The sequence below is a fragment of the Microcebus murinus genome, chromosome 8 (genome assembly GCF_040939455.1).
Source record: "Microcebus murinus isolate Inina chromosome 8, M.murinus_Inina_mat1.0, whole genome shotgun sequence".
NCBI classification, from domain to species: domain Eukaryota; kingdom Metazoa; phylum Chordata; class Mammalia; order Primates; family Cheirogaleidae; genus Microcebus; species Microcebus murinus.
This window is the reverse complement of record NC_134111.1, coordinates 65,158,795-65,186,140: the sequence shown is the minus strand read 5'-3', so window position 1 is coordinate 65,186,140 and position 27,346 is coordinate 65,158,795. Positions and strand designations below refer to the sequence as shown.

The window sequence follows — 27,346 nt, the reverse complement described above, 5'->3', positions numbered from 1 at the left end:
AAAATTTTTAAAAGACATTGTTTCATTTTTTTAATGGCTGAGTAGTATTCCATGGTGTGTGTGTGTGTGTGTGTGTGTGTGTGTGTGTGTGTACACACATTTTCTTTATCCATTCCTCAGTTGGGGGGAACTTAGGTTGGTTCCACATCTTTGCAATTGTGAATTATGCTGTGATAAACATACGAGTGCAGGTGTCTTTTTTATAAAATGAACTTTTCCTTTGGGTAGATCTCCAGTAGTGGGATTGCTGGATTGAATGGTAAATCTACTTTTAGTTCTTTGAGAAATCTCCATACTGTTTTCCATAGAGGTTATATTAATTTACATTCCTACCAACAGTGTAGAAGTGTTCCCTTTTCACTGCATCTATGCCAACGTCTGCTGTTTTTTGACTTTTATAATGGGCATTTTCACAGGGGTGAGGTGGTATCTCATTGTGGTTTTAATTTGCATTTCCTTAATAATTAGTGATGTTGAGTATTTTTTCAACATCATTTGTTGGTCATTTGTATATCTTCTTTTGAAAAATGTCTGTTCATGTATTTTGGCCATTTTTAAATGTTTTTTTCTTGATTTGAGTTCCTTGTTTTAGACATTAGTCCTTTGTTAGACATATAGTTTGTGAATATTTTCTCCCATTGTGTAGGTTGTCTATTTACTCTGTTGACTATTTCTTTTGCCGTGAAGAAATCTGCTACTTTAACTAAGTCCCATTTAGTTATTTTTGTTTTTCTTGTATTTGCTTTGAGGTCTTAGTCATAAATTCTTTGCCAAGCCCAATGTTGTTAGAAAAAAAGTCTCCTAGGAGATATCTATAGTTTATGCTTTTTTCCTCACCCCCAACTCTCTCTACAAATCAGCCACAGTTGGGTATCATCATAACTTCATTGAAACTTTTTTTTTTTTTTTACAAACTCACCAATAACTTCCTGTTGTCAAATCCAATGGTCACTTGTCTGTCATCATCATCTTATTGGCCTCTCAGCAGCACTATACACAGTTTACCACTATTTTTTCTGAAATAATTTATTTTCTCAGTTTCATGACATTACATTCTCCTGATTTTTCTTTCCTTGTTGACTTGCTTCTCAGCTTTCTTTGCTTGTCTTCCCCTAACCACCTCTGAAAGGTAGAGCCCCAAAACTAACAATACCAAGAAAAGGTATGGTGCGGTTGGTAAACACGTCTCACACAAAATAGAAATATAAAGCTTCAAACATGGAAAATTGATCATAAGCTTTTTCTCTTCTCTTTGAAAAACTTCACCAAAATGATAAAGAATCATAAAGGTATAAATCCACAAAGATGAGGATCAAGAAAAGAGAGATATCAGTGGATAAGAGATTTCAAATTTCAGGGTAATATAAGAAGATGGAGAGTTGTAGCAACTGACTCAGTACAACAGAGGAGGCCAAAATGTAAGTTACTGTGATGGGAGGCTCTTTAAGAGAAGGAAGAGGTTATGCCCTGAAAATCCTGGAAAGGTTTAACACTTAAAGGTGTCAAGTACCAGAAGGAGGGGATGAGGTGGCGGGCTGCATACTGGGGTCCTAAGTCTTACCCCTTTCTACCACTCAGCCAGGCCATTATTCTTCCATTCCATTTTTTCTCCTGTAGAATATTAGAAATTTACTGTCTGGAGAAATTGAACCATAAATGTTCCAGACATTGGGACACAAGACATAGCAGAAAGTGGGGATGAACTGTTGGGTTTAAAATAGAGGAATTAAGCAAAAATCTATAAATTGAACGGTGGTACCCTCAGGTCTCAAGGCAGGATTACTAGTTATCTACTAGGATATATTTGTCTTTCTTTAATAATAAAACACCCAAGTTTTAGCCAGGCATATCCATACAGATAAAACGGTCCTTTTCAGCTTCACTTGCTGATAGGTATGAGCAGAAACAGCGTACAATTTCCATTTGTGCCTTAAAGAAAAACGACATAATGCCCTCTACTTTTTTCCCTTCCCCTGGCCACTGGTGGGAATGCTAATGTGTTGGCATATTCTAGAACAGCCATCCTAGACCATGAGCTGGAAGTTACATATTGAGGGTGATAGTGCAAGAAAAGAAGTCTAGGAATCTGACGACTTCAAACTGTCAAATCAGTCCTAGACTGATGATCCCATGAAAGAGGAATACATTTTTATTTTTGGCCTTTGGTGTAGTAAACAAATCTATATTCTATTAATAATATAAAATACTGAAAATGGGGTGTTATCAGAACAAAACTGAAAATACGTGGTTGAGCATCATCAGTGGTGAGGGCAGAAATGGTAGGCTAGAAAGTAAATAATCCTGATTAAGACACAGTAACACAATTAGTAAAAACTTTATCTTCCAATAACATGGAAGACAGATTACTGTAGATATAGTGAAATTAGAAAAACTCAGAATGTTGGTGTGTGTTTGCTATCTCTTCCCACAATGTTCCAAAGTCCTGAGAAGGAGGGAGGGAAAGGGAAAAAAGGAGGAAGAAAAAGAGAGGAAGAAGATCTTGGTGGGTCAGGGGGTGGAGGACACAAACACACTCAGGCTAGAGATGACTCCAAAGAGACAACAAAAAGTGGTGCTTTCTCCAGCAGCCTTTTTAAAAATTGAGGTAAAATTGACATAATGTAAAATTAATTACAAAATTTTATTTAATAAATATTTTAAAAAATATAATTTGAATAATGCTTTAGATCCAGCTGGTACGTTATGTTTATGGAACCTTTAACTTTTTTTTTTTTTTCCAGAGACAGGGTCTCACTCTATCACCCAAACTACATTGCAGTGGGGTAATCATAGCTCACTGCAGCTTTGAACTTCTGGCTCAAGTGATACTTCCACCTCAGCCTCCCAAATAGCTAGGACAACAGGTGTGTGCCACCAAGCTTGGCTCATTTTAAATTTTTTTATAGATAGGATCTTGCTATTATTGGTCAGGCTGGACTTGAATTCGTAACCTCAAGTGATCCTCTTGCCTCAGCATCAGCTTCCTGAGTAGCTGGAATTACAGGTGTGAGCCACTACACTTGGCCCATTAACCATTTTTTGTTTATTTATTTAAATATATACAGTGTTAGTTCTACCTATGATTGAGCACCATTAACCATTTTAAAGTGTAAAATTCCGTAACATTTAGTCCATTCTCAATGTTGTGCAATCATCATTTTTAGTTAGTTCCAGACATTTTTATCACTTCTACACCCATTAATAGTCACTCCCCATTTGCTCTTCCCTTCAGCCCCTGGCAATTCTGGTCTGCTTTCTTTCTCTATGAATTAACCTATTTTGGAAGTTTCATATAAAGTAGTTCCCCCTTATTCACGGGGGATACGTTCCAAGACCCCCAGTGGATGCCTGAAACTGCAGATAGTACCAAACCCTACACATGCTAAGTCTTTTTGATCTGAGAGAGGTACCAACTGACTAATGAGTAGGTAGCATATATGGTATGGATATGCTAGAAAAGGGATGGCTCACATCCCAGGTGGGGACAGAGTGGGAAAGCATACTTTATCACACTACTCTGAATGGCACACAATTTAAAACTTAAGAATTATTTCTGAAATTTTTCATTTAATATTTTCAAACTGCAGTTGACTTCAGATAACTGAAACCACAGAAAGTGAAACCATGAATAAGGGGGTGGGGTGTTCTTTGTGGTTCTTTGCAGTTCTTTGAGGAACTATAAGACTGTTTTCCTTAGGAGCAGTTCCATTTCACATTCCCATCAGCAATGTATAAGGATTCCAATTTCTCCACAACCTCACCAACACTTATTTTCCAATTTTTAAATTATATTCATCCTAGTGGGTGTGAAGTGGTATCTTATTGTAGTTTTGATTTCCATTTTGCCAAAGATTAACGATGATCTTCATTTTTTCATATACTTATTGCCCATTTGTATATCTGCTTTGGAGAAATATCTATGCAAGTCCTTTGCTGATTTTTTTTTTTTTTTTTTTTTTTGAGACAGTGTCTCACTTTGTTGTCCAGGCTAGAGTGAGTGCCGTGGCGTCAGCCTAGCTCACAGCAACCTCAAACTCCTGGGCTCCAGTGATCCTTCTGCCTCAGCCTCCCGAGTAGCTGGGACTACAGGCATGTGCCACTATGCCCGGCTAATTTTTTATATATATATATCAGTTGGCCAATTAATTTCTTTCTGTTTTTATAGTAGAGACGGGGTCTCGCTCTTGCTCAGGCTGGTTTTGAACTCCTGACCTTGAGCAATCCGCCCGCCTCGGCCTCCCAAGAGCTAGGATTACAGGCGTGAACCACAGCGCCCGGCCTCCTTTGCTGATTTTTTAATTGGGTTGTGTTTTTGTTGATTTGTAAGAGTTATTTACATTTTCTGGGTACTAGACCCTCATCAGATATATGACTTGCAAATATTTTGTCCTATTATGTAGGTTGTGTTTTCACTTTCTTTAAAGTGTCTTTTCATGCATAAGTCTTTAATTTTGATAAACTATGATTTATTTTTTATTGCTTCTATTTTTGGTGTGAGTTCTAAGAATCCATTGCCAAAGCTAAGGTTATAATTTATCCCTATTGTAAGAATTTTATAGTCTTAGCTCTCACATTTAGATCCTTGATTTATTTTCAGTTAACTCTTGTATGTGGTAATAGTAGGGGTCCAACTTTATTCTTTTGTATGTGGACATACAATTGTTCCAACACCATTTCTTAGATTATTCTTTCTCACTTGAATGGTTTTGTACCCTTGTTAAAAATCAACTGACCGTAGATGTATAGGTTTAATTCTGGCATCTCAATTCTATTAAATTTAGCTATATGTACATTCTTATATCAGTACCACACTGTTGTGATTTACTGTTGCTCTGTAGTAAGATTTGAAATTGAGAAGTTTGAGTCCTCCCATTTTGTTGTTTTTCAAGACTATTTTGGATATTCAGGATCCCTTGTAATTCCATATGAACTTTAGGATCAGTTTTCCATATCAGCAAAATGGTCACTGGGATATGTAGGCATGACATCAAATCTGTAGATTGCTTTTGGTAATGTTGCCATCCTAACAAAAAAATGTGTTCCAACCCATGAACATGGGATGCTATTGCATTTATTTATATCTTTTTTTCTTTCAGTAATGTTTTGTAGTTTTAGTGTACAACTTGTGCTTCCTTGGTTAAATTTATTTCTAATTATTTTATTCTTTTTGATGCTATTGTACATAGAATTGCTTTATTTTTTATCATTCATTGCTAGTGTATGGAAATACAACTGATTATTATGTAATCTTAGACCTGCAATATTGCTGAATGTATTAGCTCTGACAGGTTTTTTTGTGTGTGGATTATTTAGAATTTTCTATATAGAACATATCATCTGGAGAACAGAAAGAATTTTCATTTTCCTTTCTAATTTGAATGCCCTCTATTTCTTTTTCTTGCCTCATTGCTTTGACTAGAACTTACACTACAATGTTAAACAGAAATAGTAAAAGCAGGCATCTTTGTCTTGTTCCTGATCTTACGGGTAAGACTTTTAATCTTTTTCCATTGAATATAAGGTTAGCTCTGGGTTTTTCATAAATGCCTGTATCTTGTTGAGCCAGTTCCCTTCCATTCCTAGTTTTTTATTTTTAAATTGAAATGGTATTGGATTTTGTCAAAAACTTTTCCTGAATCAGTTGAGATGATCATGTGGGTTTTTCTCCCTTGATTCTACTAATATGGTGTATTACATTACCTAATTTTATATACTGAGTCACCCTTGCATTCCTTAGATAAATCCCCCTTGGTCATGATGTATAGTCCTCTCACTGTGCTGCTGGATTCAGTTTGCTAGTATTTTGATGAGAAATTTTGCCTAAGATTTTCTTTTGATGTCTTTTTCTGCCTTTGGTATCAGGGTAAGGCTGGCCTCAGAGAAAGAGTTGGAAAATGTTCCCCCCTCTTCTGATTTGGACGTGTTTGAAGATTGGTATTTCTTTAAATGTTTGATAGAATTCCTCTGTGAAGCCCCCTGGTTCTGTGCTTTCCTTTGTTGGGAGGTTTTTTTAATATAAATTCAATTTCTTGTTACAAGTGTTTTCAGATTTGCTATTTCTTCTTGAGTAAGTTTTGGTAGTGTTTCTAGGAATTTGTCTATTTCATCTAGGTTATCTAAATTGCTGGTGTACAATTATTTTTAGTATTCTCTTATAATTCTTTTAAATGTAAGGTTGGTAGTAATGTTCCTTCAGTTCTGATTTTAGTAATTTGAGTTTTCTTCTTTTCTGGGTTATTCTAGCTAAAGGTTTGTCAATTTTATTATGTTTTCAAAGAAATAACTTTTGGTTTTGTTTAGTCTATTGTTTTTATATTCTCTATTTCATTTTTATCTCTGCTCTAATTTTTATTATTTCCTTCCTTCTGCTAGCATTAGCTTTAACTTGCTTTTCTTTTCTAGTTTCTAAAGGTGTAAAGTTATGTTATTGATTTGGGATCTTTCTCCTTTTTTTAATGTATGCATTTACGGTTCCTAGCATCTTCCTATACTTGGGCCAAAGTAGCAGCAAGACTAGTGTTTCCAATGGCTCAGGTTAGCTGAGGAAGAGAATTAGAAAAGCAGAGAAGCCTGAAATAAAAGACCAGAGTTTTTCTATAAAACCCAGAGACTTTTGGCTATGGCTTCTTGCACTAGAATCAACTAAACTGGAAGCCTAAGATTTGAGAGAATTTTTTAAAAAGAAGCCACATAACTAATTTATAAGTGTCTATTTAACCCCTAAAGTAAACTATGGGCACCCAAAAATGTGCCACCAGAAAATGGGCTCCAAAGCTGTGCATTCCATGGAGGAGAGCATACGCTTCAGCTTGTACTTCAGACCTGGCCAAGGACAAGAACCTTCTAGCTAGCAAAACCAGGGATCATAGATGACAATTGAAAAGGAAATTCCTCCCAAAGAGCAGAGCCAGGCAGGAGGAAAAAGGAGATGAATGAGGTTATTCCATATGTGGGAAGTAGCTGCAAAATTACTCAAAGAAATAAAAATTGAAAATTCCCCAAATTTGGCAAAAGATATAAACTTATGAATTCAAGAAGCTTAGTGGATTCCAAATGGGATAAACCCCAAGAAATACCCATACCAAGATACATTGTAGTCAAACTTCTGAAAACTATCAAAGAAAAAAATCTTATTAAAATTTTTTTTTTTTTTTTTTTTAGAGATAAGGTCTTGCTCTTTCACCCAGGCTGGAGTGTAGTAGTGTGTTCATAGCTCAGTGCAGCCTTGAACTCCTGGGCTCAAGCAATCCTCCTTCCTCAACCTCCAGAGCACCTGGGACTACAGACATGGCCCACCATGCCTGGCTAATTTTTTAAAAAATTATTTATTGTAGAGACAAGGTCTTGCTATGTTGCCCAGGCTGGCCTCAAACTCTTAACCTCAAGTGATCCTCCTGCCTCAGCCTCCCAAAGTGCTGAGACTGATTACAGGTGTGAGCCACAGTATCCAGCCAAAATTGATTAATCTCTAGCAAGTGTGACAAAGGAAAAACAGAAAGGGGACACAAATCACGAAAATAGGGAATGAAACAGAGATTATACTATAGGCCCTGCAGGATAATAAGAGAATATTATAAAGAACCCTACAGACATAAATGTGACAACTGGATGAAATCAAGCAATTCTTCAAAAAACACAAAAAACCCTAACTTATCCAATATGAAATAGATAACTTGAAGAGCCCTATCATTATTAAGAAAAATGAATGCATCATCTAAAACATTCCCAACAAAAGAAATCTTCCATTCAAGGTCAGGAGTTTGAAACCAGCCTGAGCAAGAGCGAGACCCTGTCTCTACTAAAAATAGAAAGAAATTAATTGGCCAACTAAAAATATATAGAAAATTAGCCAGGCATGGTGGCACATGCCTGTAGTCCCAACTACTCAGGAGGCTGAGGCAGAAGGATTGCTTGAGCCCAGGAGTTTGAGCTTGCTGTGAGCTAGGCTGACACCATGGCACTCTAGCCAGGGCAACAGAGTGAGACTCTGTCTCGTCTCAAAAAAAGAAAAAAAAGAAATCTCCAGGCCCAGATTGATTCACAGAATTCTACCATACATTTAAAGAATTAAGATTACACACAATTTTCTCCAGGAAACAGAAGAGAATGGAATACTTTGCAGTTCATTATATGAAGCTAGTAAAACCCTGACATCAAAACAAAGACAGTATTAAAAAAAAGTATAAAAGTATTAAAACTGTAGATTAATATCCCTCTTGAATATAGATGTAAGAATCCTTAACAAAATATTAAAGAAATAGAATTCAGCAATCTAAAAAATGACCAAATGGGGCTTATTCAAGGGATGCCAGGCTGGTTCAATATTTGAAAATCAACTGACATACTCCATTATTAACAGGATAAAGAAAAATCACATGATCATATCAATCTATGCATAAAAAGCATCTGATAAAATTCAGCACCCACTCATGATTTAAAAAAAAAACTCATAAAAATAGAAATAAAAAGAACTTCTTTAACTTGGTAGAGTATCCACTAAAACCTACCACCAACATTAGTTAATAGTGAAACTGAATGCTTTCTCCCTAAGATAGGGCACAAGGAAAGGATGTCCTCTCTAAACCACTTCTATTCAACACAGTACTAAAAGTTAAAGCCAGTGCAAAAAGACAGGGAAAAGAAATAAAATGTATAGAGACTGAAAAGAAAGAAAACTCCCCCTATTTGCAGATGATACACCTATGTGAAAAAGTCCAAGGAATCTATAAAAAACTCCGAGAATATCTGAGTTCAACAAGTTTGCAGGATATGAGATAAACACACAAAATCTATTGTATTTGGATACTCTAAAAATAAACATGTGAACACTAAAATGTAAAAATATCCTTTACAATCATTCAAGAAAAATGAAGTATTTAGCTATAAATCTAAAATAAATGACTTGCATGCTGAAAACTACAAAATGAAGATGAAAGAAATCAAAGCTCTAAATAAATGGAGAAATATACTGTGTTGAAAGATTGATAAACTAATCATATTAAAGATTTAAATTCTTCCTAAGTTGATATACAGGATTTATTCAATTCCTATCAATATCTGAGCAAGAACTTTTGTAGATATAGATGAGATTATTCTAAAATTTATATGAAAGGTAAAAGAGCTAGAATACCTAAAAACAATTTTGAAAATAAAATAGAATGGAAAGAAGCAGTCTATCTAATTTCAAGACATTATATAGTAATCAATATTTTATGATATTGGCAGAGAGTTACTATAGATAGAATGGGACACGACAGATAACTACAAAACAACCTACACAAATAAGTCCAACTGATTTTTCACTAATGTACAAAAGCAATTCAATAAAGGAAAGGCAACATTTTCAACAAATGGTGCTAGATCATCTGGCATCCATAGCCCCAAAAAGGAAAATAAAAAGAAAGAAAGAAATAAAAAGAACCTGAACCTAAGATTCACATATTATACAAAAATTAACTCTAAATTGATCATGAACTGAAGTGTGTAAGATGTAAAACTAAAATCTTTAGTACTGTGAAAGAAACCAGATTTTACACTGTTTGGGGAACAAGCCAGATGTCCTTCAATGGATGAATGGTTAGGCAAACTGTGACACATCCATACCATGGAACACTACTCAGGAATAAAAAAGAACAAACTATACATGTGGCAACCTGGATGATTATCCAGAGAATTATACTAAGTTAAAAAAAATGCTAATCTCAAAAGGTTGCACAAAGTATAATTTCACTTATATAACATTCTTAAAATGACAAAATTATAGAAATATAGTGGCAATTATAGAAGTATAATATAAGAGATTTTGTGGTGACAGAAATGTCCTGTATTTTGACTGTTAATATTAATGTCATGGCTGTGATATTGTACTGTAGCTTTGCAGTATGTCACTACTGAGAGTAACTGAGCAGAGGGTATGTGGGAGCTACTAGATAATTATGAAATGTCTGATTTCCTTAAGTACTAAGTTTGACAGTTGATATCTCTGACATTTCACTTTGACACTTCTTGTTTTATTTTTATTATGAAGGTACATCCTCAGTCTTTTAAATGTACATTTTGGCTCATGATTATTTCTCTATTTTTTTAGAGCAATTTTTATGAAACCATGGATAAGTCCAAAACTTGTGTTATTTTTGAATAGGAGTTCCATTGCAGGACCAATGTGGTGCAAACAGCTTGAAATATCAATGAAGTGTTTGGGAAGGATGTGGATAATGAACGCACAGTACATCAATGGTGTGAGAAGTTCCATTCTGGTGATTTTGATCTTGAAAATAAGCTATGTGGGCGACCTAAGACCAAGGTGGATAATTATGAACTGAAAGCTGTAGTGGAAGTGAATCCATCTCAACCTACATGTGAATTAGCAGAAAGGTTACTATTTCAACAATATTGGACCATTTGAAACAAATCAGCAAGGTAAAGAAGCTGGATAGATAGGTACCACATGAATTAAAAAAGCAAAAAAAGAGAAATCATGTCCAAGCTTGTCTTTCTTTGCTGTCATGACATAAGGGTGAACCAAATAGATTCTTTTTGACATTCTCAAGTGTTTGGCACAATGGTTGGATAAAGATGAAGTGCCAAAACACAGTCCAAAACCGATTATTCATCAAAAAAAGCTAATGGTCTCTGGTGGTCCAGAGCTGGTATTATCCACTATAACTTCATGAAACCTGGTCAATCAATTACAGCAGATGTCTATTGCAACCAATTGAATGAAATGATGAGAATGCTTGTGATTAAGCAGCCAAGATTGATCAAAAGAGACAGGCCAATCCTCTTGCAAGACAATGCTCAACAACATGTCCCACAAACAACACTGCTCAAACTACAGAAGCTGAACTTGGAAACTCTCAGTCATCCACTATAATTACCAGACCTTGCACCAACTGACTACCACTTCTTCCAGGCTTTGGACCACTTCTTGCAAGGGAAAATATTCAATTCTCAACAAGCTGTGGAAAACACCTTTCATGATTTCATGGCCATTCACTCTTTAGGCTTCTTTGCTGCTGGCATAAATAAGTTATTGTTAAAATGGCAAAGCTGTGTTGACAGTTTAGGCACATCCTTCAATTGTACTGCTTCTTGTTTGAAATACAACAAACTACACTTGATTTGAAATTGGACATTTCATATTTAATGAACAAAATATTTACAGGTGCATGTAAATCTACAATTATCTCAAAAGAAAAAGTTTCATTTTTTGGTTTTTTTTTAGACAGAGTCTTGCTTTGTTGCCCAGGCTAGAGTGAGTGCCATGGTGTCAGCCTAGCTCACAGCAACCTCAAACTCCTGTGGTCAAGCAATCCTTCTGCCTCAGCCTCCCGAGTAGCTGGGACTACAGGCATGCGCCACCACGCCCAGCTAATTTTTTCTATATATATTAGTTGGCCAATTAATTTCTTTCTATTTATAGTAGAGAAGGGGTCTTGCTCTTGCACAGTCTGGTTTCGAACTCCTGACCTCAAGCAATCCGCCCGCCTTGGCCTCCCAGAGTGCTAGGATTACAGGCATGAGCCACTGCGCCCGGCCGAAAAAGTTTCATTTTTAAAAAGTCTTCATGTAAAATAAAAACAAGAGCCAAATAATTATTTGTGCCTAGGGAAGCGCTATACTACATACTATAAAATGGTAATTTCATTGTTTATCTTATAGTATATTGGGTAACTGGTTTTGATGGAGACACTAATAAAAATAATTTAAATAAAACAGTAGTGTTGAATACCTATAGTACAGCTAATTAAATTTAGAAAATATATTTCTTTTTTCATTTTAAAATCTGGCAATATAAAAAATGACATTTCATGTTATTACATGCAAATAAAATGCATCTATTCTTATAATATTTCACACTATTTACATCCAAGAACATTTTGCCTCTTAAGAACTACCTTATAATACTTCTACTATATTAAATTTCCTCCAGCAATACCTCATGACATTGCTGATCCTAGTTAATCTTATAAGCATTCACATCAGTGTCAAGGGAAACTACACTGAAGTAACCATCTGGTAGAAACTGAAATGTTAAAACCCCTTACAAAATGATTAGTTGGACACTTTAAATTTGCAGGGGGTTTTTTTTGTGTGTGGGTTTTGTTTTTAGAAAAAAAAATCAAATACACACAAACATTTGCTAGCTGTGATCTTGGCCAATTTACTTAATATCTTTGAGTCTCAGTTTTTTGATACATAAAATGAAGATTTGTCCTATGACAAATGAAAAAATAAACTATGAATACTGCATTCATAGTTTACTGTAGTTGGTAATAATACCTGACAGTTGGTATTACTGTAGTTGGTAATAATACCTGACAGAAGACAGTCATTTAATAAAAATAAGTTTCAATGTTAACTGATATTTCTAGGTTAAGGCATAAAAAAATAATGTAACATCATGCTGCTCTTTAAAATCTCTGTTAAAGCAAGGAAAGGTTATTTTGGGGAAGAGGAACAGATAGATTGTTGGCATTGTCTCCACAAAGTAGCACAATTAGAGTAAAATCATAAAGTGTGTATGAAAAACATTTGTAGTGTAGATTGCATCACAATACCTGTGCTTTGGGGCACTCCTGATGGTGCTGAAGGACACTGACATTGTGTGAGGGGATACCAAGAACTGGAGCGCTCTCCATTTTTATGCATATTTTAATTTTCTTTATAGGAAAGTTGCCTAAATAATAATCACACTGAGGGTGCACAAAGTGGCTTTTAAAAAGGACAGTATCAAAGTTTACTTTGCACATAATTTCCCCTTGGTATAATGTTGATATCAGATACTAAAGGCAGGCAAGAGAACAAGAGGCTTGAGAGTGAAAATGCCTGGGTTTAAATCCAGGCTCCACTACTTCCTACCTGTAAGATCTTGGTCAATTTACTATATGTTTCTAAGCTTGAATTTTCTTATCTACAAAATAGGACAAGAATATTATAATACAAATAAAGTTCTTCACACAATATCTTTCATATATTAAAAAACACAATAAATGTTAGTTATTAGTAATAACCTTAGCTAATAAAACTGCACCTCAAGCTTAAGTATAAACATGATAATTATGAAAGCAGTATTTTAAATATCTTCTTGGACAATGTGAAATATAAGGATTACAATTAAACTGCAAAAGGGTTATTATAATTGCAATAACTTTCATAATCATTATTCTAAGAAAGTGTTATGCACACTGGTTCATAAATACTTGATGAAAAACCATAATGTCTTATTTAGTTCACTGATGGTGGTTTTCATGTATAAAATTAAACAAGATTGTTGTATACAATGATCATCTTCATATTTATGAACGAGAAAAATAAATACATTTAAAAATTATTTATCCTACCAAGAACATTAGTCAATTCAGACACATTTAATATGAATTTTACAAACATGAATTTTTGTCCATATTATTCAAATAATTTATCTTTAGATATCAATTTATAATAAATAAAATAAATTATAAAGCACTTTAAGAATAGAAATTAGATCTCCAAATATTAAAATATTTGGGCCTGGGAAGGAGAAATTAACTAAGAAATTCTATAATTGTAAGTAACAGCTGCACAGTCAATATTTAATCACTATATTGTGAGACAGTTCAGTAGTGGAAGACAGGATTAACATATTGCTTTAAAACATTCCATTACTTTCTGCATCTGTTTACTGATAATAAAAGACACAGCTGTTCTAAACGAAACACACTAACAGGTGTAAAGTGCCAATTTGGCATTTTACATAAAAGTTACTCCTCATTTCCTTTTGGAATACTCTAAAACCTACTCTACACACAGCTACTAATAACTTAAAGGGTTTTTTTCAAATTAATTTGGATTATTCTAGTCATTAAGGAAAAGATATACTTCTTCCTCCATGAATTCAAGATTATTTTTAAACAAGTACACATCCTGAACTAATTATAATTACTCCAGATGTTTTCCATAAAAATGGTCACACATTTGAACAGCGTTTCTTTAGCAACTGTTCTATATCAAATTTACTGCAAAAAGCATCAAAATTATGCGGTAACACTGTATCAAATTCACTGTTTAGTTAATCCACAAATGATAATGAAGTTTGAGCTAACAACTTATTGTGACTACTGCACCAGCTAATCTGTAGCCATATGTACCATATCCAAGGGTACCAGCAGGAAATTCAATATTTTTATAATAAATTCTCAATAACCACTTACCTAACCCCAAATATGCAAATTTGGGGGTTACTTTTCTAAATGTAATACATTACAATCAACTTAAAGTGTACTGGGCAAAGGAACTGACTCCATTCTAGTAATTTAATAAATTCAGATAACTAATTTTTTAGTTTATAAATTATAGCAGTGACATTACAAATTATAAGATCAGTGTCTTGAAACATTAAAGAATTGATAAGAAAGAGCACTGTGAAATATTTTAATTTGGTCATTACATTTATTTTTAATATATAAAACTTGGAGAGGAAGTTAAGAGAGACTATTGAAAGAGTCCAAAGTATTCAGTCACTTTCTTTTCTTTTCCTAAAATAAAGACATTTTCAAATTAGCTTTACAAAAAGAGGTTCATTAACATGTACATTTAAAGAGTCCTTGAGACTATGTCTATATTTTGGATATATACATGAGGAAAAACACATAAAGTATAAACATTTTGCTTATTTAACATTAACAAATCATTCCTATCTTCTCCCAACAGTTCCTTTCCCTCTTTAATGCAGATATAAATGATTTTAAATTCAAATAAAATACTCTTAAGCCTTACAGTACAGTTTCCTCAGCCAAATAATTATGTTACAATAGTTCTTCTGGTCCTTCTGGAACACAATTAAGATAAATGAAAATTCTATTAGTTTGCTGCTTAAGTTTTAAAAAGAAACATGGGAAATAATTTTTCACATCAGAGGAAGAAAAAGAAAAATACTAATTTTAATGTGGAATTTAATAAAGCTTAAGTCTGCCTAACGTGGTAAAATTTTGACATTACCTTAAAACATATTATGGATGTGATTGTCTGATTCATAAATTATCCAAAGTATATATAGTGATAAAACAAATCACGTAATATATAAATTCATGAATTGTTTATACAGACTTCATAAAATCCTCAGCCTTCAGAAATGTAATGTACTATATGTAACCATTTATTCAAACTATCTTAATCTTTACCATATTTACTTATAACAGTATAAGTTAGAATGTTTCTCTATCAAGAAAAAAAGTTTATTACATGTAATTAGGTACATGCTGTGATGTACCAACTTACAAAAAGTATAATGTACATTCTAAAGGATTTTTAAGCTATTTCCACGTAGGATTATATTAAATTGTTCAATTGTTGCTGTAACTGAATATACATGTATATTCTAGTCATTATATATTTATTTTGTATTCTTATCATGCTTATAAGGAAGAATAAATCAACCAATTTGTATTATTAAACAATTGAGATAATTACAGAAGAAAAACTAGTAGAAAGAAACCAACAGAGGTTCCTTTAGAAAACTGAGATTTTTAAACAATGCTTGCTAAAGCAATTAACTCAATTAATTCAAAGAAAATAAGGCAAAATGGCAAGCAAGAGATATTTAATAAAATAAACTGTTAATTCATTAAAGACAGTAAGAATGACAGTTCAATGGTTTTAAAAAATCAGTCTTCAAAGAAATTATAGGGTGGATGTTTCTAGTAACTAAAATTTTTTCTTTACTAAATTTTTCTAATTCATATTACATATATTAAATTTAGTCAAATTTCTAGATTAAACTCTTGAATATTTTTCTAGCACACATAAATATGATCAGAATCATGAGATAGAACCTAGCATAGTGTTTTACATTACACAGAACTTTAGTGGCTACTGCAGTCCACCTAACAATCAAATAATGAAATACAGCTATAGCTTAAACAACTTTAGGAAGGTAAGAAATGAATAAGTTCTCTAAATCTCTCTCAAAAATTCAATAATCTTACTGCATGTACCTCCTACTTCAATCACAAAAACTGACATACTTCCTCCAAAAATTAGTAACAAATACATAATTATAACAATATGTTCAAATGGGTTTTAATAAAATGTAAGAGTAGCAAACCTCAGCTTTTTTTGTCCTATAAAGTTTCTTCAGAAATACCAAAGTATTGCTTGTAATTTCTACAACCAAATATGGTTATCCATCTGGTAAATTTAGAGGATATTAATTAGTAAGTCTAAATAGTCTCCTTTCCTTCCCCCTTCTAGTATGCAACAGTTTTTCAGATGGAGAAAATTTTTCTTCATATACATTCTCTAGTTTCCAATTATTCAAATAAATTTTTGCATCAATATGTAAATCTACAGGGAGTAATAATACATAGGCAACTTCCTTTAGGAAGATTAAGTTTAACTTAAATCCATGGAATGAATTTTGCCTCTTCTTTACAAGTGAACAATGCTTAAAAAGGAAATAAAGCACCACATATACTCACCATCAAATTGGTATTAACTGATCAACACTTAAGTGCATATATGGTAATACTATTCATTGGTGTAGGCCAGATGGGGAGGGGTGCGTACTGCACCTAATGGGTACAGTACGCACCATCTGGGGGATGGACATTCTTGAAGCTCTGACTTGGGTGGGGCAAAGGCAATGTATGTCACTTAAACATTTGTACCCCCAAAATATGCTGAAATAAAAAAAATAAAAATAAATAAAAGGAAATAGACACTGAGGTATAGCTTATGTCAAATAATATCCAATCTCTAATACAAGCAATAAGTTACAAAATAGTGCTTATAAATACCTTTTAAAAAGATACATTTACATATGCTACATATCATCTTGTTTTATAAGCTAAAACAAAAGTTGTGTCACTGTGTTCATGAAGAACTGAAACAAGTGACTTTTATTGATACCATATTAGCAATTTAATTTCTAATTTACTAATTATCGGTAAAGAAAATTTGGTTATGCTTCCACTCAGTGAGAAGGGAGAATGAGAGAGACAGGAGATAGTAAGAGAGAGAATGGATCTTGGAATAATTTTTTTTTTGCCATTTCTGCACACATTCAAAATTTTTATGATAGTACAGTAGATCAGCAAAGTGTAGTTCTGCATGGAGCTATTATTAGTTTATATTGAGATTGGCCTAATCATATTCACTCTCAGGAAAGTACTGAGGTAAGTGCAATATTATTTCTATCTGTGAATCAAGACTTTTGTGATATTGTCAAACCAAAACAAAAGACTCAAAATAAATAAATACAGTGTACCACAATGCTGCTATAAGGCTGCAACTGTTAATTATTTCCTATCAAACTAGTTCCTAAAAACACCCTTCCTTTACTAAGGGAATTTCTTTATAAAAAGTAGATATTATAAATTATGACTTTTATGCAAATAGAGCTTTTAATATTTGTTTTAAAGTAATTTAAAATAAACTTTTCACTTGGTTATGCAGATTAATTTATTTAGCAATTTCATAATACAAAGGTAAATGTATGCCCCCATCCATTTCAACTGATAAATTACTGAATAAAATTTAGGTCATAAAACTAAACTCAGATTATGTCCAATTACAGATGATGTTATACACAGGAAGTTAATCCAAGCATAAAATTAAAGCAAAACATATTTCTTTATTATAGACACATGACCTGTGTTACAGAAATCATTTTTATACTTAAAAAACCACATTGACACATGCAACTTATTATCACTGTTGAAACCAGCAGTTATTCATCAAACTGGTTGAGGCATATAGAAAACACAGAAATAACCATTAATAAAAATATCAATCCAATTTTCTTGTACAGTAAATATTACAGCTTACCATATCAGTGTTGACTTCTTTGGCTAAGAATAAAAAATAATTCAGAAGTCTTAGAAGAATAAATTTAAAAAATAACTAGATATGGCTAAACTGATCTGACAGGAAGAAAAAAATAACTAAAGCTACAATAATTTGCTAATGCAACATAAAAAGATATTAACTGTGACATCAAAAACATAAAATGTGAGGGCGAAGGAGAAGTAAAAGCATAGAGTTTTTGTACACAATGGAAGTTATCAGAAAATAGACTGTTATAACTATAAGGTGTTTCATGCAAACTCATTGTAACCACAAAGAATCTAAAGTAGATACACAAAAGATAAAGAGAAAAGAATCAAAGCAAAGCACTACAGAAAATCAACAAATCACAAAGGAAGACAGCAAGACGAAGAAAAAAAATAAGGAATCTACAAATAGCTAGAAAACAATTAATAAGGTAGAAATGGTAAGTCCTTACCTATTGATAATTATCTTGAATGTAAATGAATAAAATTCTCCAATCTAAAGATATAGTGTGGCTGAATAAATTAAAAAAAAAATACCCAACTATAAGCTGCCTACAATACAGACTCACTTTAGGTTTGAGGATACACATAGACTGAAAGTCAAGAGATGGAAAAAAGATGTTTCATGCTAATGGTTACCAAAAGAAAGCAGGGTGGCAATTATTATATCAGACAAAAAGACATTAAGGAAAAAATTGTAAAAAGAGACAAAGAGGGTCATTATGTAATGATAAAGGTAGAAATTCATTAATGGAATATAGCAATTATAAATACATATACACTCAACATCAGAGCACCTTAATATATAAGGTAAATATTAATAGTTCTAAAGGGATAAACAGCTATATGATAATAGTGGGAGACCTCAATACCCAACTTTTAACAATGGATAGATCATCCAGAATTGAAAAGTATGGTTTCAAATGCCTGACATGTCACTAACCAGCTGTTTCTTAGACTAATTTCTCTTAAATATCAATTTCCTAACTTCTAAAATAAGGATAATATTATTGTCCTAACAGAATGACTTGAAGAAGATTATATGTAAGAGTACAATTAGCATACTTCCTAACATATCAAAAGATTGATAAACATCTATTTAAACAAATACGAATATCTGACAGATTGAGAATTCATCTTTAAGTAAAATGCAAAGACTCACCAGGAATACTGAATTAAAAAAGATGTGAAAAATGTTATTCATTCTTTCACCTTATTCAGTCTTGTCTGCAATATAATTCAAATTAGAGAAAAATATATCACTTTACAATTAATGTAAAGGCAAACCAAATTTCTACCTTCCTTCCTTGGGGCATCTTTTTGTCTAAAATCCTAATATTGAAAGAAATTTTCAAATTTTACTGTAAAATTATCTTCCTAAAGCTAAGTGTAAATGCTAAACAGGAATTCTCAAGCCTCTTTTTGTGACAATATGTGATTAAAGCTCAGTTTCCTGAAGGGAGGAGGCAAAGCAAAATGGCCAAATAGAACCCTCCAGTCATCATTCCTCCTGCAAGAACACCAAATTGAAGAACTATCCACATAACAAAGCACCTTCATAAGAACCAAAAATTAGGTCAGCAACCACAGTACCTGGTTTTAACATTGTATCAAAGAAAGAGGGTGGGAAAGACAGTCTTGCACTACCTACGCCACCCCTTCCCTCATCCCCTGGCAGAGCTATATGGACAGAATCTATGTGCTTTGGGGAGGGGGAGGGATTGTGGGACTTTGCATTAGAATTCAGTGCTGCCCTGTCACTGTGGAACACAACACGGGGAAGAATTCTACCCACACCCACACAGGAAGTATCGAGACCAGCCCTGGCCAGAGGGGAATTCTCTTCAGCAGTGGTAGGAAACTGAGTTCCAGCTATCTCCACCACTGGCTGACTAAAAGGGTCTGGGGCCCAGAATAAATTTGAAAGGCAGGCAGCCACAAAGACTCCAGTCCTTGGGCAAGTCCTAGAGCTGTGCTGGTTTCAGAGTTAGTGGACTAGGGGTACACGTGACCTGTGAAATACGAGCTACATTAGCCAAGGGAGTGCCTGTGTCACCCCTCCCCCAACTCCAGCCAGTACAGCTCAGTGACAGACTCCTTTTGCTTGGGGGTAGGAAAGGGAAGATGATTACAGAGAACCTAGTCTTGCAACTTGGGTACCAGCTCAGCCACAATAAAATAAAGTATGAAGTAGATTCCTGAAGCCCCTGATTTCAGGCCTTAATTCCTGGATGGTATTTCTAGACCTACCCTGGTCCAGAAGGTAATCTACTACCCTGAAGAGAAGGACCCAGTCCTGGCAAGATTCACCACCTGGCGATTAAAGATCCCTTGGGCTTGGAATAAACATCAATGGTACCCAGGCCATAGTTGCCATAAGCTTTGGGCGGGACCCTAGTACTTTGCTGGCTTCAGGTTGATACAACACAGTCCCAACTGTAGTGTCCATAGGAGTACCTGCATCCTCCTACCCCAACTCCAGGCAGCCCAGCATGGAGAGTGAGACTCCTTCTGTTTTAGGGGAAAGTGAAGGAAGAGTACAAGAGAGTTTGCTTGGTAATCCAGGGAATTCTCCTGTATCTAACCCAAGCTCACCATGGTGGTATGACCAGGAGGCTGCAAAAGTTGCAGTGTTATTGGCCTTGAGGCTCCCCCTAGTGCTGATATGGCTGCGGTGATAAAAGACTTAAACATCACAACACTCAATTCCCTTTGACTACCTGGAAAATCTTCCCAAGAAGGATGGGTACAATCAAGTCCTGACTGGAAAGATGAGAATAGATACCTAACTCTTCAATGCCCAGACACTGATGAACATCCATAAGCATCAAGGACATCCAGAAAAACATGACCTCACCAAATGAACTAAATAAGGCACCAGTAACCAATCCCAGAGTGATGGAGATACACAACCTTTCAGACAGAGAATTCAAAATAGCTGTTTTGAGGTGAACTTCAAGACAACATAGAAAAGGAATTCAGAATCCTATAGGAAAAATTTAACAAAGAGATTGAAATAATTTTTTAAATGACCTTCAACATAGAAAAGGAATTCAGAATCCTATAGGAAAACTTTAACAAAGAAATTGAAATAATTTTTTAAAATCAAGCAGAAATTCTAGAGATGAAAATGCAACTGATGAACTAAAAAATACATCATAGTCTCCCAACAGCAGAATTGATCAAGTGGAAGAAAGAATTAGTGAGCTTGAAGGCAAGCTATGTGAAAATACACAGAAGAGAAAAAAGAATGAGGAAGAATGAAGCACGCCTACAAGATCTAGAAAATGGTCTCAAGAGCAAATCTAAGCATTACTGGCCTTGAAGAAAAGGAGAGATTGTAGTATAAAGTTTATTCAGAGAAATAACAGAGAACTTTCTAAACCTAGAGAAAGATATCAATATTCAGGTACAAGAAGGTCATAGAAAACCAAGCAGATTTAACTCAAATATGACTACCGTTAGGCATTAAGTAATCAAATTCCCAAAAGTCATAGATAAAGAAAGGATCCTAACAGCAGAAAGAGAAAAGAAACAAGTAACATATAAATGTGGTTCAATACATCTGGCAGCAGACTTCTTACTGGAAACCTTACAGGCCAGGAGAATGGCATGACATATTCAAAGTGATGAAGGAAAAGTACTTTAATCCTAGCACATTACATCCTGCAAAAATATCCTTCAAACATGAAGGAGAAATAAAGACTCTCCCAGACAAAAAAGCTGACAGGCTGGTAGATAACAGATGAGAAAGCGCAACAGTGAAATGAAGGAACACACACACGTGCACATATACACATACATACACACTGGGCCATAGAAAAAAGGATTTTAAAATTATTACAGAAAAAGGTTTGACTCCACCATCAAAGACTCTCAAGGAGACCATGGATCAAGAAAGAGTAGAGGCTGCAAAACCATTTATTATCCCATTTCTGACATATAGTCACCAATTATCTCAATGAAATAATAATGTGGTAGTTTAGGAAACACATGAGTTAATAATTTCCAAGAAATTTATATGAAGGGAAGAAGATCACATAAGGGGAATACAAAACAGAATTAAATGATACACATGAAAGTACTTTGTAAACTGCTGAGATCTATACCAATGATACTATCTCCAATCTATAAAAATTGTGTGAGGTTAGCCCAGAATGAGAACTGACTTATAAAACATACTTGAGGCAATGAAATAAACCTTTAAAATATGCTTAAAGCAATAAGATGAGCAAAAAAAGGCCCATTTGTTACAAATGATATGTAACTCTCAGGAAGCTGATAGAGACAAAATAGTACAGATAAAGTTCTATTTTGCTTCCTTTTTCTTGCTATGTAGAAAAACTCAGATGATTCCGAAATATAAATCTATATGCCTTATGCCTTATATTTTTAAAAAAGTTAGAAATCTAAAAGAAATTCTTATATTTCAATGACATACCATGTACTTCTTTTGAACTACCATCTTCGCTTATAGTTTCTGTTTCTTCTTCCTTCGGGGAAAATAAAAAATGTAACATTAAGACCAGTCTTACATGTAGGTGAGAGTAGGCAGTTTTTTCCAAATGGCAAAAATACATCCTTATATTGCCCAAAACTCCATCCATTAGAGGTCAATTCAGGGTAACTAATTCCTTTTAAAATCTAAATATTCCATTCATTCATATTATAGTTTTCCCCCTTTATGACAGAATGGATCTTTTTATTATTTATATTGATATATATTACTTCTATCTAATTCCTTTTCCTTTAACGCTTAACTAAGATCAACCAAATTAAGGGAAAGGGAGGTATAATTGGTGGTTAGAAAAGAGACAACAAACAAACAATCTGGAAATATTTAGACCCCTATGGAATGCAGGAGAAAGTATAGAGACAGCAGCACTAAGTACAAGGAACCTAGAGAGCCATGACACAAAGGAGGATAACAAAATACATGTTTTTTTGCCTAGGCAAATATCAGAATACTTGCTGTTATGAAAGTCAAGATAAAATAAAATAAATTTAAAGCATCTTTGTGTCTACACATGCCATAAACTCAACATTTTTGTTAAGTGCAGTCTTTGTCATCCTCTAAATCACTAACACATTTTACTGGCAAATATCAGAACTAGAAAATGGGGAAAAATATATGCTTTAAAATTTTACTTTCAATTTTAAGTTTAGAAATAACATATTTTTATACCTCAAGAATGTCAAATTCTTCAAGTTCTTCTAAAGAAACTTCTTCTATGTTTAAAGGACAAAATGAACATGAGATGACTAAAGCACTTAGACATAACATAAATGGAATTTTAGCAGTATAATTTATCTGACCTTTCTCTATTCTTATTCATCCTAATTCATCTTAAATATGATTTAAAAATAATATTCCCAATGTATTGTTCTGATTGTTTTACTTTCCTATTTAAAAACTTTTAGCTGTTCTTACCAAAGTTGAAAATCTTAATAGCCTGATATTCAAGTCCTCTCAAGATTTGGTCCCCAGTGAACTTTTAATCTTATTTCCCATAACTCTCTTCCCTTGGAGAGCATGGAAAGTAAGACCAACATTGGTCTGTTAATATCTGCAGACTTGGAATTGAAGGAAGAAAGAGCTAAATAGAATGTTATCATTCAAATATGCAAATATTTATAGATTGCCTTCTGGGTTAGTGACTATGCTAGGTGATAAAGATAAACAGAGGTGAAACTATGTAAGAAGAAATAAGTTTTTAAATAGCACTAAAATCATTCTTTATGAAAGAAGTAGTGCTCAAGGGAGAGCACCTTAAGAAACTATTGTAGGGAGCAATATCTAGATAAACCATGGCATGAAACAAAGTTAAAGAATATTAATTGCTTTCTCACTCATAGTTTGATTGCATGAGTAAGGTGAGAAAGGAAAATCCTCGTGATTATGTTGCAGAGCAACAGATCTGTAAACAATCCTCAAAAGTACTCTTATCCTCAATCTCAAATGCATGACTCAAATATAAATACAAGAACATTTTAATAAAAAAGCTACATGAGTAAATTTAATTATAAAAACCCAAGACTATAATATCATTTGTATGAAAATTTCAGATGAATCTGCAACCCCTATACTGATCATTTTCTAGAGACCAAAAAGACATTTCAGTAATAAAACTCAAATTAGCATAATGTAAAAGTTCTATTTATCTATATCTGCATAACAAACTATCCCCAAATGAACTAGTCAAACAACTCTTTCATGGTTCTAGGGGCAGATCAGTTCATTTCGGTGGTTTTCACTTGGGCTATCTCATAGAGTTGTAATCAGATGGCAGCTGAGAGTTATTTGAAGGCGTTTTTTACTCAATGTCTGGCACCTGAGCTGAGATGGCTGGAATAACTGGGAATAGTTCAAGCATCTCTTTCTCCACATAGCCTCTTTCCCTGGCTAGCTTGTGCCTTCTCACATAATGGCAGACCCCAGGTAGACTGACTTCTTACAAGGTGATTGGCAACCATTTCAAGATAGCCAGGAAAGTTGCAAGGCTTCCATGACTAAAACTTCGAAGTTGTATAGCATCACTTCTTCTATAATGTAATGGGCAAAGTAACCATAAACTAGTTCAGATTCAACTGAGTGGAGGAATAGATTCCACCAGAAAAGGGAGAATGTCTGTGTGTACAAAAAGAGAAGAAATGATGGTGGAGGCAGCTACCTCAGTAACATTTTTCAGAATATATAAATCTGACTTCTTAAATAAATAATGTCCTGTAAAAACCATAAACCTGACTTTCCAAAGAGAAGATCATAAACAGCTTCATAAATCTGATTATTTTATTTTCAGTGTATATTTGCATTAAAAATGTATGTGTATTCTATTTTGAAAACCTAGCATTTGGCCACAGGATTATGTGCACTCTTGTTAACCCAAGTGTGATCATTGAACCAGCAACATCAGCATCACCTGGAAACTTCTCAGAAATGTAGACTATCACACCCTACCCTCAGACCTACTGAATCAGACAAGCCCAGAGAGATTGATATGCACACTAAAGTAGAGAGGTGCTGACTTAGGCCATATTCATATACTGGTATAGAGTATACTCAAATTTGTAATTTGTAATACTCAAATTTGAAGAAACCTACAAAACATGAAGTACTCTCCTTCCAATTCTGGGGGCAGAGAAGGATTGTATAACACATTTTATTTTGTTTTTAAGCGGGTGAATGGCTAAAACTTGATTGCTCCAATAAAATGTCTGACAATTTAAAAATTACACGTGTTAGGGAGAAATCTTGTTTTTACCTGGGATCATGCCTATAATCTAAGCACTTTGGGAAGTTGAGGCAGGAGGATCACTTGAGGGCAGGATTTTGAGACCAGCATGGTCAACATTAAGATCTCATCTCTACAAAAAATTAGCCAGGCATGGTGGCACACATCTCTAGTCCCAGTTACTTGGGAGACTGAGGCAGAAAGATCGCTTTAGCCTAGGTGTTCAAGGTTGCAGTGAGCTATGATGATGCCACTGCACTGTAGCCCAGGCAACAGAGCATGACCCTGGGAGAAAGGGAGAAAGGGAGGGAGGGAGGGAGGAAGAAAGGAAGGAAGAAAGGGAAGAAGGGAGGGAGGGAGCAGTACAGCATCACTGTCTTGCAATTTAACTTGTAATTTACTAATGTCTCAAGATAAAATAAAAGCAAATTTAAAAACAAAAATGCCCTTTTTAAAGAAATAATGAAAATTATCTTGTGAAACATACCATTTTCTTCCAAAAATATATTCATTCCATTCACAATTTCTCCTGTTTCTTCTTAACGTGTCATTCATTTCTATGATCTAAATTATAAAACATGATTAAAATACAAGAAAGTTCTTAAATGTAAAGTAAGTTCAATATTAAAGATTATATTAAATTGCGAATCATTACTTTGTCTTATTAAGCATCTGGATGTAAATCTTACCTAGAAAATTATATTTGAATATTTAAGTCCTTTATAAATAAAAACTATTTTCAGTTAAGGAACAACTAGCAACTTTAGGTTGGCTTCAAAAAGACCTCAGATACAAGCACAGATTAAAATTATTATTACATAACATGGTCCTCAATATCCATTAAAACTTAAAAATGTCTTTTGGAGGCTGGGCGTGGTGGCTCATGCCTGTAATCCTAGCACTCTGAGAGGCCCAGGTGGGAGGACTGCTTGAGCTCAGGGGTTTGAGACCAGCCTGAGCAAGAGCGAGACTGTCTCTATCATAAACAGAAATTAGCCAAGCAACAAAAATTGAAAAAGTTAGCCGGGCATGGTGGCGCATGATTGTAGTCCCAGCTACTTGGGAGGCTGAGGCAGGAGGACGGCTTGAGCCCAGGAGTTTGAGGTTGCTGTGTGCTATGCTGATGCCACAGCACTCTAGCCTGGGCAACACAGTGAGACTGTATCTCAAAAAAAAAAAAAAAAAAAAAGACTTTTGGACTCAATAACCAAGAATGATGCCAAAGTGATCTTCCTTAAAGCAAATTCTGCTCTGTAGTGAAAAGTATTATGAGATTATCTGGTGCGTTTGATAGTAAAACAGAAACTGATACGGCACCAGGCTAAACACTAAAAGAGGAGAGATTTTTAAACCCAATTAGATTTTCCTAGTTTGTGTGGAACACAAAAAAGGTTAGAGGAAATCATACTGACTTCCTAGTATAGAATGGGAAAGTAAATAAGACTCTTATCTAGTAATCTGCTATCATCATGAATTAGCCAAAGTGGAGAAGATACCTCTTTTCTACTTTAATTTTATTATGGCATCATACTATATAATCTAAACTGAAAACCCTGAAAAGTGGGAAGGCCTCAACAAGTCTTGAATCAACTTTCTCTATTTGTTACCACAGTTTTAATCCCTTTTTGTTTGGATCATACGAATTTGTCTGAATTTTTAAGTAGCCTCATAACTTGCTCTGCTTTTATAACTTGGCTAAAGTGTTCTTTATCTTATTGGGTACTTCTCAGCTTAAAAATGTTAATGGCCTCTTACAGTGCTTAAGAAAAAATTTCCCAAATCCTTAAAGGCCTATGAGACCCTTATGATCAAGGTACTGCCTACATTCTAATTCGATCTTCATTTACTCTATTACCTGAACTCACCAATAAATTAGCACATGCTATTCCTTTTGCCTCAAAGGTTCTTTTTTTCCTTCTCCTAGATAATACCTTATCAACTTTTAAGATTCAGTTCACTTGTTTCTTCCATAGATTTCTCCAAGTTGGGAGTGGGTACTCCTCTATGCTTCCATATTACATACTATCCCTATCATAACACTTATAATATTACGATTATTTTGTCTTTTAGAGGGTAAGGAATGCCCTCTATATTCTCTGTTTAGTACTGAGTGTGATGACAAATGTCACTGAATAAGCAAAGAAATATATAACTAATGTAGAGATGAAAGAGTTTGTTACAGTGATTTCATGTCCAAATAGAGCAGGGTGGAAGAAATCTATCCCCCACCTCAATTAATTTAAAAGGTTTTATGAAAAAGCTAGTTCAGAGACATTTAAATACTATTAATGTAGACATAATTAA

At 34.1% G+C, this 27,346-nt stretch overlaps 1 protein-coding gene across 1 annotated transcript in view; it reads right to left on the bottom strand.

Annotated features, from left to right (window-relative positions):
* Positions 1-11,390: 11,390 nt before the first annotated feature.
* Positions 11,391-27,346, bottom strand: part of PMS1 (PMS1 homolog 1, mismatch repair system component) — a 102,395-nt gene continuing 86,439 nt past the window's right edge. The window contains exons 14-15 of the mRNA XM_012776864.3: positions 25,530-25,606; positions 11,391-22,303 (exon numbers count right to left, since the gene is read on the bottom strand). Of these exons, the coding sequence (XP_012632318.1) occupies positions 25,600-25,606 (7 nt within the window). The 3' untranslated portion in view covers positions 11,391-22,303; positions 25,530-25,599. The remainder of the gene's footprint in view (positions 22,304-25,529; positions 25,607-27,346) is intronic.